This window comes from Emys orbicularis, chromosome 8 (genome assembly GCF_028017835.1).
Source record: "Emys orbicularis isolate rEmyOrb1 chromosome 8, rEmyOrb1.hap1, whole genome shotgun sequence".
Lineage (NCBI taxonomy): Eukaryota > Metazoa > Chordata > Testudines > Emydidae > Emys > Emys orbicularis.
The window spans coordinates 54,114,364-54,127,494 of record NC_088690.1 but is presented as its reverse complement, the minus strand read 5'-3'; the positions used below and the strand labels follow the sequence as shown (position 1 = coordinate 54,127,494).

Genomic DNA, 13,131 nt, shown 5'->3' with positions numbered 1-13,131 from the left:
ATGTAATTTGCCTTTTGATTTCCTGGAGTTCCTTACTGATAGTCATCAGGATTCAATCTGCAGTACTGAAATCTGGGTGTAGTTAGAGGGAAACAAAAGTGTATCCGGCAACACAAATTCTACTTGTCACTCCTTTGCCTCTTTTTTCAGCTGTCCAGTTCAGAAGGATTTCATTCAACTTCAGGCATTGTTCTTTCGGCCTGCATTTCCCCCCTATAATGTTTATTAAATGCCTTCTTGCCCTGAGTGTAAATTAAACTTCCACTTTATTCCCTTCTTGGCATAGCTGACCCTGAGTACAGTAAGGTTTACCCCATAGTCTTGGACGCAGCATCAAGATCTCTAATACAGAAGGGCTTTGATACTTAGTCAGAATCAGCCAATTATTTTTGTGATGTCCCCACCCAATAAACAATATACTGAACTTGGCAAGATTCAAAAAGGAATTATCCATATCCTAACTATTAGGGATCTGGAGGAAACCTAATATGGGGGACAGACCATACCACATTTGCCTGCAGCAGGAGTCTTACACCTTACTCTAAAGGAGGGGTGGGCAAATTCTTTGGCCCGAGGGCCACATCGGGGTTGCGCAACTGTATGGAGGGCTGGGTAGGGAAGGCTGTGCCTCCCCAAACAGCCTGGCCCCTGCCCCCTATCCGCCTCCTCCCACTTCCCGCCCCCTGACTGTCCCCCTCAGAACCTGCAACCCTCCCTGCTCCTTGTCCCTTCACCACCCCCTCCCGAGACCCCTGCCCCCTATCCAACCCCCCTGTCCCTTGACTGCCCCACCCCCTGAAAGCCCCCCCGGGACTCCCACCCCCATCCAACCGCCCTCTGCTCCTCGTCCCCTGACCACCCCCTCCTGGGACCCCCTACCCCTAACTGCCCCCCAGGATCCCACCCCCTTATCCAACCCTCCTGCTCCCCGCCCCCTGACAGGCCCCCCGGGACTCCCACTCCCAACCCTCCTTGTTTCCCATTCCCTGACCGACCCCCCAGAACCTCCACCCCATCCAACCACCCCCTCCTCCCTGACTGGCCCCCAGGACCTCCTGCTCCCCTCCCCCTTACCAGCAGCAGGAGTTCGCAGCCGCGACCACCGGCCAGAGCCAGCCGGGAGCTATGGGGTCGGATGTGGCCCGTGGGCCGTAGTTTGCCCACGTCTGCTTTAAAGCATCTTATGTTGACCACTGTTAGAGACCGGATACTAGACTAGATTGACCTCCGGTCTGATCCAGTATGGGAATTGTTATGCTCCTATCCAGATTTACAAATGTAGCCCATGTGGTGTTAAAGTCTCCAGTATTTCACCTCTGAGGTTTCCTATATATATAATATACAAAATTCACTTTACATTTAAATAAAAAGGTATATATTTTGCATGTCAGCTCAGCGTATTGAATGAATTACAAGGCTATCTGGGTTTGTATTAATTCCAAGGCCAGAATTATTTTCACTACATACATTTATTCTCCATAATAGTAAACTTTGCTATCTTAATATAATTACAAACATTGAGACCAAATTAGTATATCAATACCATCTCAGTTGGTTCATGCTTAGATTTTCCTTCAAACTCCATTCATTATCCTACATACTGTATAATACTTTTAAAGGAATGTTTTAAAATGCTATGTCATCACCTGTGTGAAATGTTAATTTCTCCTACCTAAGATCTGCTAAGTTGGAGAGGAGGAAAATGTCTTATGGTGTTTTGTGGGTTTTTTTGTTTTTGTGGTGTGTGTGGTTTTTTTTTTTTTTTTTTTTAAATAGTAACTGTTTGACTAGCTAAAAGGAAAATGGAATGCTGCCAAATAGTCTTCATCATCTACTTTAGGATGACATTAAGTTATGTTTATGGTGCTATGTGTACTGAGAAATAACCTCATTGTAAGTATTATTTTAGCTAACATTATCCAAAATGGGGAATGTGGCAGTAGTAGATTTTATCATTTGCATGCAGTTTTCCATTCTCTCTTTAGGTGGCACTTGTACTCCATGGCTGTTAACTACATAAAACAATAACTAATTGTTTGCTATCCTTTATGATGCTGAAATTGTGTACTGTTTGGCACATTCATCAACTCCTTTATCTCCAACCTTCATGAGAGTGCTCTTTGTATCATTTCTAAAGGGCCTAGTCAACATTCTCAATTCATAATCATTTTTAAGGTCCTTTGCCTATTTCTAAGGACCACTGAAGAGGGGTTATATGAAAAAGATATGAAAAGTTTTAGTTAGTAGGAATATAATTTCCATTTACAAATATAAGTGGCTAGAACTTACATGAAACAGTAACAATTAGGCTGGAAATGTTTGAAATCAGACTTTTACATGATGCCTTGGACAGTCCTTTTTACAACAGTTTGTATAATGTGTGCTGATTATTGAAAAGTCTTTACCATAGCTATACAAGTTCTTGTATAGTATTTCCTTTCCCTTTCTTTCTAGATTCTGAGAGAGAATATCATGTCTTGCCTCACAGAGTGTTTGCCTCTATTGCTGGATCAAATGTGATGCTGTGTGATTATAAATTTGGAGATGAAACGGCTGGCGAAATCCAAGAGCGTTTTTTTGAGATGTTGGATCAAGTTGTGCACGGGGAAGCTATACAGATAGCCGAGGAAATAAACACAGGTAAATATAGCATCTGAGTAAAGAACCAAATTAGACTACAACAGGGTTTATGGATAAATTAACCAACAGCACAAACAGACTTTATTCAGGTTCATTACATTACGCTGAAAGCCAGATTTAAGCTTTGATGCAAACTTCATATCTTGTAGCTCTTGTGTATATTAGTGTAATTACACTTTTAAATATACTTACTTAAATTACAGAATAAGATGCTTAAGGCTGTCATATCTTTATATATAATAAGTTACTTGATATGTTATTGCTTTCTCATGGGTTGTGTCATATATCAGCACTTCAGCTATCTAGAGCTTTGTTCAAGGTAAGATGGCAAAAATGTTGGTATTAGTCACAATCCACAAAAATGTAAAAATAATCTTAAATCTTTTATTGTAGCAATGTACAAATATACATGGCTTCCATCAAGAAAGTAATCTAATTTAATTTAAAACTCCATGATTTCAGTGAGTCTGAGTTATTGGTGACCTTATTTCATGAGGCATTTATAAATAATTTTCTTAAAGCCTAAGAGACAAAAACTGCACCACATATGAACTTTCTGACCTCTTATATTTTAGTCAAGAACTTGCTCAGTAGCTCAATATTTTAACTAGAACAATGTTTTCATCAAAACAAATGTTTTCACAGTAAATGTAAAAATGTATTTCCAGCATTTTTCTTGGGAGTTTTGTTTGGGGTTTTTATCTCATTATTCTGAGTTTGAATTTGTCTGTGTCAAATGTATTGTGCAAGACTTTTTTGGGGTGGGGGGAGTGCTCTCTAAGGTAATTAACATGGAATTTCATTGCATGCTAGCTAAATCTTTTTTCGTCATAATTAACACTCATATATATAACTTTTGTATTCCAGTTATGAGTTGTTGTTGTTTTTTCATACTTTTCTATTTTTAAATTAGAAGTATTTTGTGGTATAGTTAGCTATATAGAGTTTCAGTCCTATATCACCTGACCGCAGTTGCTGGCTGGCTAACTCATAAGGAAAAAATAGCCCTTTCCATGGTGAGACAATCAAATGTTGTGGTTGGAGAATACAGCCCATAATATATCTTAATATCTGAGGCATGCTCATTCTCTCTCTCTCTCTCTCTCTCTCTCTCCCCCCCCCCATCCTCTTCCCCCCCAATATGGTTAGAGGAGTTTTATTCTATAGTTTTGTAATGTCTTAAGTCAAAAACATTTTAATACTTTTCTGGTTTTATCATAACTAGTATCACTTTCATTGCTTCAAACCTGCATATTTTTGAAGAGGAAAATGTGAAACGTTGCTGTAGAGTTGACTGTGTAGGTTGGAATGAGATTTCTTGTGCTCATTTATTGTGATGAGTTCCATATTTCTGTTCAGAATTACATAGTTCTGCTGGTCACAAATGCGTTTTTACTATATCTTTTCATTTGGCTCCTGCTAATGACCCACTGCAGTGGGTCAGTCTTTAACATTTTAAAACGGAAAATAGTAAGAAGTAACCAGTCGTATCTGAAAAGTATAAGCAACTCTCAGATTGTAGTTCCAAGGTACTTCAGTGCTTTGACATGAACAACTGAAAGCTTTGCATTAGCAATTGGCTTCACTAAATCCTAGCTCCTGGCACCAACGGATTAAATACGTTGAGTAGGTTAACACAAATACAATTTTAGTAGCTGCAATCTCTTATCGTTCACTTGTTCTTTGTAAGGAAGTTTGCCTTCGCTAGATCTTAAAGGACAGAGAGTATTGGCATTAGAAAGCGTCTGCACTAGGTAATTGTACACAGCATTCTATCAATTGTGCTTTAGACTTGGGCATTGTGTGTGCTAGGCTTTAATCTTCTTTGGGTTACTACGAAGAACAGATATTTATTTTATTTATTTATTTATTTTCTAATCCATCCTGTGAACCACGTCCATTAATGTCCTTCTCAAGAGTAACAGCTCCCAAAGTGATAACTGTGCTTGTAGGAATGCTATCACAGAGCCATATAAACCTGATGGGTTTTTTCCCCCTCCCCAGCAACATTACCCTGACCAGAGTTATGAAGATTTTTTTAAATGCTGACTGAAAAAGGTTGTTCTTTCTGAATGCAAAATTCTGAACTTTATAATGAAATTGAAACCATTAAAATATATATTTAGAAAGATCACAATGTTTCTACCTTTTCTTTCTAATAGGTTCTTAAATATCAAATTATTTTTTGCACTGTAATATTTGAACTGCAGATCTACACACACACTGTAAACCGATGAGCATATGTATTTTTTCTGTGGAAAAACATGGTATTTTTGATAGTCAAATCTTCTGGTAACTGTAGTTGTAGTAAATGAACATATTACCCAAGTTTTATTCTTGATTAGCACTTGAAACCTCTGCATCCCATTAAATAAGTTGCTAAGCAATTGTATTCATTAGTTGCTATGCTGAAATACGTCCAGTATAAGGCTATTGGTTTCTGGAGTAAAAACATGTAGAAACATGCTTTCACAAAGGGAGGCAGCTTGGTTGATTTTTAAATGACATAATTTGTGTGTAAGTTATATGGCGTTAGAATTTCATAAGCTAGCCATACATCAGTCATCTCAGATGATACACCGGCCACCCATCTGATCAACCCAGATCCAGTTTAAACTTACTGCAATAGCTGATGATATAATGGTGAAAGTACTTCTGGAAGTGTGGCAATTTCTGTAATGAGTGCGTGAGACAGAGGGCACTGCCTTGTATTGCTCAACAGTGATTCCTCTAGATTAATGAATGGGTCTGGCAGCCTCACTTATGAGGAGTTTTGTTTATATTTAGATAAAGTAAAACTTCCCTTATCTAGATTCTACTTCTGCAAAATGTATGGACTTAATCCAAAAAGTAACTTATAACAGTCAAGATATAATACTGCAGCATAACATAATACTGCAAGTGGTGTCTCCATATCCTGCTATGATACGATGGTGCAGTGAAACCTGTATGAAAAAACACTCCTTTAGGCAAAGCATGTCTTACAAGACAACCCCAGAGTATCTCCAAACATACAAAGTCCAATTCTTCTCTACCTGTGTTGAATTGCTACCTACAGTGAGTATTGACTTTGGTCCCTTGAGTGGTTGCTTAAGACAGATTTCCCTGTATAATTTCCCTTGTCATGTTCATAATATATTATTTTGATGCAGGCTAGAATCCTACTGGCATTATTTTGTTGCTGCAACTCAACAATACATTTTCATCTTCCTCATGCTACTAACTTGAATGCTATACCCACTTTAATGGTCAATAAATTTCAGATATTTACCCAGCAACTGACAGGTTGTATTATGATTTTTAGATTCCAGTCTCCATTTCCTTACATTTGCTGATAATTGGCTGTAAATTCTTTTTTATTCTTCTTCTTTCATTAAAAGATGAAGTTACTAAGTTAGAGTATATTACTTAGAAATGTGAAATCACTTGGTGCTCAAAGCTCCTCCTTAATAGAAGTGGTTTTTAAAATGATTATTATTAGTTTGCTGGGTAGAAAATCTTTTTCTAAATAGAACAAAGCCACCCTTTAGGGATTCTGGTGCAAGAACACATTGAAACATACTTCCGGGGGGGAGGGGGGGGACGACGACACTTAGGCATAACTTTTCCCAGATTAAATCCAGTGGAACTTCACTTTTACAGAAAATGCCAATAGAAGCTCCTGCTTGCACCATTGGCAGATTAGTATTAATAGAGTCACCCCATGTAGTCACTTATTTATTGCACACCTGAAGCAGTCTGGGTGAATTTGTATGTGTATGCTTAAAGTAAATCATAAAACTGTTTTATACTTGAAGGGGAAAATTCACATATTCTGAAAGTACCATTAAATGGCTGGGATACAGAGCCCTTCAACTTTAGATCAGTGGTTTATTTCCAGTCTAAGTCAATAGTGGCCAATGTGTTTTCCTCTATGTATGAAATCAGTTAATGAGCTCAATCTAATTATAACTGGACGAGTGTCCACCAAACCATTGGTACTTTTAGTATAGACACAGGACTGGATTCTAAATTTATTCTCCCGGTCTCAAAAATTGGCCAGAATTCAAGTACACAGACAAAGAGGTGTACAGAAATGTTTATATCCACTGTCTGGACTGTACTTGTTATATGGAAAAATTTAAGGACTTCAGTGTTTGGGAACCCTATGTGCCATATTTTTGCATTGGTTAATGGATGCTTTGTTCAATGTGTGTGTCTAACTAATATTACTTGTTAAATATATATAGTCTCAATGTGGACAAGGAGGGCAGTGCATCGGGAGGCATTGTCAACTTGAAACCCACCCAGTATTTAAAAAATAAGTGAAAAGTACTTTCAGTCATTACATTGCCCCTGAGCACCACCTCCCATTCCCATCTTTAATGGAAGTTTTACAATCAGATTTCCCAATTTAAAATTTTTCCTCTCCTATATTTTGGAGTTTTTCTACACATCCAGTTGGGGATGGGTGAAACTAACTACACATGAGGTTCTGTCAAACGCACAAAATAAACCAAAAAAAGATATTCTCCCCCCCCCCCCATCCAATCTCTTTATTATGTAATCGTAGGTATTACCTGTAACAATAATAGATTAAATATTTTCATATCTAAATGGTGGTTTCTATGGTCTCCTTTATAACTATTTCTAGTCATGATTTTTTAAAAAAGTACTCTATGCAGCCTTGCATTTCAGCTACTGCCAAAAGCACAAGGACACGAAGTGCAGTAAAACAAACAAAACTGAAGGTTTGTTTTTCATTCTAAGAAAAAATAATTTAGTTTCTTCTTGTAAAGCCCCATTTTAGAACCCAATCCTATGGACGATTATGTACCTGAGTAACTACTTATGTCAGTTTTCCCAGTTGTTCCATTGACTTAAATGGAACCACTTAAGTGAGTAATGTTATGTGCTTAAATCTTAGCTTCTAGCCCTGAGCTTCTAAACTTCTTGGAGTGGAGGTTCTGGGAAAAATTGTGAAAAATGGCTTCGGCTCTAAATGTCAAAGTGACTGTTGAAAATGGGCCTTAGGAATGTAAGTCACTTAAGTGCTTTTTCACAGTTTTACCTTTTTGTCTCTTTAACTGGTTTGTAAAGCACTTAGCATTCTGTTGGTGCTATGCTGCTGCTACTATTATTACTAATAAGAACATAAGAGCTGCCATACTAGACCTGGTCCATTTTTCCCAGTATCCTGTCTCCAACAGTGGCCTGTACCAGAGCTTCAGGGGGAGTGTACAGAACGGCAATTATGGAGTTATCCATACCTGTTTTTTCACTCCCCGCTCCTGGTCATCAGAGGTATAGGATTGCCTTGAGCATGGGGTTGAGTGCTTAATGATCTTGACTAATAGCCATTGATGGACCTATCCTCCATTTTTGAACCCAGTTATAGTTTTGGCCATCACAACATCATAGCAATGAGTGCCACAGGTTGGTTGTGCATTATGTGAAAAAGTACTTCCTCTTGTTTGTATTAAACCTGGTGCCTGTTTCATTGGGTGATTCCTTGTTTTTGTGTGTGTGACAGGGTAAATAATTTCCCCCCCCACACACACACACTATTCATGATTTTAAAGACTTCTATCTCCCCCATATTTCCCCAGTTGTCTCTTTTCTAAGCTGAACAGCCCTAATCTTTTAGACTCTCCTCCTATAGAAGCCATTCTGTACTCTTGATCATCTTTGTTGCCCTTCTCTGGACCTTTTCCATTTCCTGTGTATCATTCTTGAGATTGGGTGACCAGAATTGGAACCAGTATTCAAGGTGCAGGAGCACCATGCATTTATATAGTGGCGTGATATTTTCTGTCTTATTTTCTATTCCTTTCATAATAATTCTTGACATACAATAGTATGTCTCTTTGACCACTGCTGCACTTCGAGCAGAAGTTTTCAGATAACTATCCACAGTGACTCCAAGATCTCTTTCATGGGTGATAACAGCTATTTTAGCACCCATCATTGTATATTTCTGTGGTTTTTTTCCTATGTGCATTACTTTGCACATATCTAGGTTAAATTTCATCTACCATTTTGTTGCCCAGTCACCCAGTTTTGTTAGATCCCTTTGTAATTCCTTGCAGTCTGCTTTGGAGTTAACTATCTTGAATAATTTTGTATTGTCTGCAAACTTTGCCACTTCACTGTTCACCCCTTTTTCCAGATCATGAATAGGTTGAACAGCTCAAGTTCCAGTACAGATACTTCATTACTACTGATGATAATACAAAATGGTAAATATAGTCCACTGGTAGAGCAGATCAGGAATTATAAACTTAATGTCCTTTTTGAATTATTGTGATTGCAAAATATAGGTGTGTTTTTATAAACTTTGAAAGAATACTTGGTTTTGCTAAACTTGTCTCTCAATTTCGTGCAGTTGATATAAAGCCACCTGTCGACAACACAGATGACACGCAACAGATGCAATTGACAAAAGCAACGCTGCTATTGAAATTTCAACAAAACATGGGTATGTTGCCTCCAATAAACCCATTAAGGCACTGTTGAACTGATATGTATAGGCTTTCACTGTCATTTGCTCCCACAATATTGATAGTAATTTCAGGATGTGAGGACATAGTAAACGGCATAATTTAGTTTAGAGTTTAAAGCATAGGGTTAGTAAATGGGGAAAAAAAGTGACTTGTTCTTCAGTGGGCTTAAGCCAAATAGTTATGTGCTTGCTAAAAGTTCAGAGATTTTAGGCCAAAAAAAAAGAAAAAGCTATTTGGTTCACTCTTCAAAGGCTCAGTTTTGCTATTTATTTATTTATTTATGTATTTATTTATTTATTTAGTGTTTGCATATTCGCCGAGCCAAGCAATAGCGTTCTTAGTGGCCAAGTGGTGCTTTTGGAGCCCACCACTGAATTTGGTTAGTGGACAGTCCTCTACAATGTGTATCATTGTTTGATCTGCCACACAGCTGCAGCTTCGGTTGTCTCGAAGACCCCAATGGTGCTAGTTGGCTGCACCAGAGGCCTTGCCCAGTCCGGAATCAGTTAAGAAGGGCCCATTGGTGATGTGGCAGGTCGAAGCCAGGCAGGTGAGCAGTAGGGTCTGTGACGAGGAACTGATTGGTGGTTGATATTAAGCACCAGTCTTCCCGCCACAGGGACTCCACTGTCACGTTCTGGCATGGCAGCGTCAAACACAGTGGGTGCCGTGAGGAAAGATGTATAGCTGGTGGGTTAAAAAGGTTGTTGAACAAAGGCAAGCTTGGGTTGGCATGTACCTTATCAAGCAGCTTACCAGCTGCAATCTCCCTCCTGATGTGAGGAGGAGCAATGTGGCTCAGAACTGGAAGCCATGGAAGATGAGTCAGTCAGAGACTTCCTGTGATGATGCACATGGTTGAGAGGAGTTTCACATCAACAAGTTTGGTGCGTGCCAACCGTCTCCATACTGGTGCACAGTACTCTGCTATTGAGTACGAGATGGCAAGGGCTGAGGTCCTTAGGGTTGGAGCATCTACTCCCTATGAAGAACCTGCCAATTTGCTGAGAAGGTTGTTGCGTGTCTTGACCTTCACTGCTTTCTTGCTCAGGTGGCTTTTGTGTGTCAGTGTTCAGTCAAGGGTCACACCTAAGTAAACTAGATATGCTTCAGCTTCTGGCCTTTCGTTATGATGTTCAATTCCCTCTTAATGTTGGCATGTGGAGGTGGAATATGTTAGAGACTGTCTTGCTGATGCTAGACTGAAGGCGCGCCATGTCTTGCAGTAGTTGGCCAGCTTTGCAGCATCGTTACTCAGGATCTTTTCCATCACAGAGAAGGTCAGAGCCTGTAGCCCGCAGCAGATGTTGTCTGCATAGATGAACTTCTATGACTGGATTGGTGGCACTCTGGCTCTGATCTAGCCATGCACTTAAGATCATACTTTAAGGATGTGAGTAGTCCTGTTGGCATCTGACTCTCATGCTTAAAGTTAAACACGTACTTATGTGCTTTGCTACATGGGGAGCAAAGTGTTCAGCATTTTGTAGGATAAAGTCCAAAGCAAATAATGAAATATTGATGGGGCAGCATGGGGGGTTTGTGATGAGAAAAACAATATAGTAGCGGTGATTTTAAATATAACATCAGTAGCCTTTTAAAAATATTTCCACAGATGGGAGTTGTAGGTGATCAGCATATCTCAGAATCAGAACCAGATCTAAGTTCCACAAAACAGATAACAAGGAAAGCTGCCCTTAAAACAAATGGCTGAGGTAGCCCTATTGCTTTCTGGGAAGCCACCATTTTAGTATCCTCTCTTTTGACAATTAAGAAAGAGAGAGAGCAGGCAAGTGGCTTCTTCCAAGGTGCATTGAATGAATATATGAATTAGCTTGTATCAGTGCTCATGCAGCTATCACTATGCTGCTTGCAAGGATGAACTATGCAACCTTGGTAATGAATTCCAGCCATCATAGAAGTTTTTCCTCAATCAACATTATATGATAGTCCCTGGTGCAGACATCACGCTTATGAGCAAAGAAATTGTAGTAAATCTTTAGGAAAATCTTTCCTTTTTAAAATGTGACTAGACAGACTGTGTCTATCTTGATTTATACTTGGTATTTGATTAGTCAGTGGAAGAACTACAACACCAACTTAAAGCCTACTTATACATGACATTTGTTTTATTTAATATTTTTACAAGTAACATCTACATTTCTGTAATTTGGAGGTTAAAATTTTGTTTGTTTGTTTGTTTGTTTGTGCATATGACAGTCCTTTCCTCTCAATATTCAGCCAGTTTGCCCTGCTTGTGTTTGTGTATCTTCTGCATAACAAAACTGGGGAGAAACATTTTAAAACAATAGGAAAATGTGATTGTAAAACTACAAAAATTGACCATGGAACTTGGGGCAAGTGCAGTATCTGAAACAACATTTAATTCATGTATTGGAATTGTTTAAGTTTAAACTTGTTTTTGTCCCTTTTATCTGAAACCTTTAATCTGAGAGTCAGTTTGCTATCAAGAAGCCATAGGTAGAGTTGATGTGTTAGATTTTTGGTGACCTGGCCCATAAGAGTAGAGTTTATGATTAATTGAATCTCTGAAGAACTTTGCACTTTGAAAAATAATTTATGTAGATTGTCTTGTAAAATGAATTTATATGACTAACGATATAAGCTGATATTTAGGCATTGTAGTGCTACTCAGCAATGTTAAAAATGACTCTTATTGTTCCCACTTTTCCTTTTCTTCACACCCTGACTTGCGGTGATTGTACTCTCCTCTTCACTCACGGAAGTTCTATTTCCTTTGTCGTTTTAGGTGTGGTAATAGCGGCTGCAGTTGCAATCTTTGCAGTAGCTTTCTCCTTTAATTACTTCAGTGACTAGACTCCAAGCAAAAGAAGCAGTCTAATCATCATGGGAACACTGACCAATAGTCACATTAATAAAAAGTGGAAGCTTCGCAAATTTCATATATTAGCAACTAAACATGTTGCCTAAAATACACCAGTTCGGTGTGTTCTAAATTGTAGTGATATATTCATCTCATTTCAACATGCAAATACTGTAGGTGGATCAGATTTCCAGGAAACTAAAGGTATATATCTTTGATGGAAATTACCTGTAAAATAGCATTATTTTCCAGGAAGAATTGTTTTAAAAAAAAAAAAAAAAAAAAAATTCCCTTTTCCCTGCTACTTCATTACAATTTTATTGTTAAAAACTTTACTACTATATTTTTCAAGAGACATTTTCAAGGTTGTTGGATCTTAACATTTGCTCTTTTTTAATTACCCACTATGACAGGTCTTGCCTTAAGGAATCCTTTAACACTGATATGGGCTAAAGTGCTGTTAAGTATTTAAAAAAAAAAAAAAAAAAGAGACAAGGATTGAAATCCTGATTTCAGTGGCACCAGAATTTCACTCCATATATTCTTTTTGTTAAAGCATGTGTGTCAGGTTGGTTAACGGATGTAGTAAATATGCAAATAGTTTGTAGCAGCCCCAAAATCCCATTTTAGGCTCACACACACTATATAAATATTTTAGCTCAAGTATCATAAACCGAAATAATGAAATAATTAAACCTCTAAGATGTATGGTGAATTTATATATGCTTCCTTTTTCATCATGATCTGACTTATCCATCCAATCCTGATTGACTCAATTCCCGTCTTTCCCTGAAGAAAGATATATCAGATAATTCCCCAGATATTCAAATCCCAAATATGCAGACAGACATGAATAATTTTATAAATTTTTAGAGGCTGATAAATAATTAAAATGTTTGGGATATGAATGAGAGAGGTAAGTCTATGCTGTCTTTAAAGTATATTATTGCTTTCCCCCAAGGAAAAATGTTTGAAACAAGGTTAACAAATGTCACTTTTATACAAAAGTTGTTGGCATTCATATAGTTCCGAATTACTATATAAACAGATATGTACCAGCTTAAACAGTATTTAACCTATGTAACTGCAGCTTAATGAGTTTAGATGCAAAGGTACTGGAATTGCAGGAAAAAATCGGAAAGCTTTGAGCTTACAGCATAATCA

The 13,131-nt window shown here is 38.1% G+C and overlaps 1 protein-coding gene across 2 annotated transcripts in view; it reads left to right on the top strand.

The window, feature by feature from the left end:
- The window catches only part of ODR4 (odr-4 GPCR localization factor homolog), a 36,306-nt gene extending 23,875 nt beyond the window's left edge, over positions 1–12,431 (top strand). For both annotated transcript variants that reach the window (XM_065409002.1, XM_065409001.1), the window contains 3 exons: positions 2,455–2,640; positions 9,005–9,097; positions 11,893–12,431. In XM_065409002.1, the coding sequence (XP_065265074.1) occupies positions 2,455–2,640; positions 9,005–9,097; positions 11,893–11,960 (347 nt within the window). In that variant the 3' untranslated portion in view covers positions 11,961–12,431. The remainder of the gene's footprint in view (positions 1–2,454; positions 2,641–9,004; positions 9,098–11,892) is intronic.
- Positions 12,432–13,131: the final 700 nt, after the last annotated feature.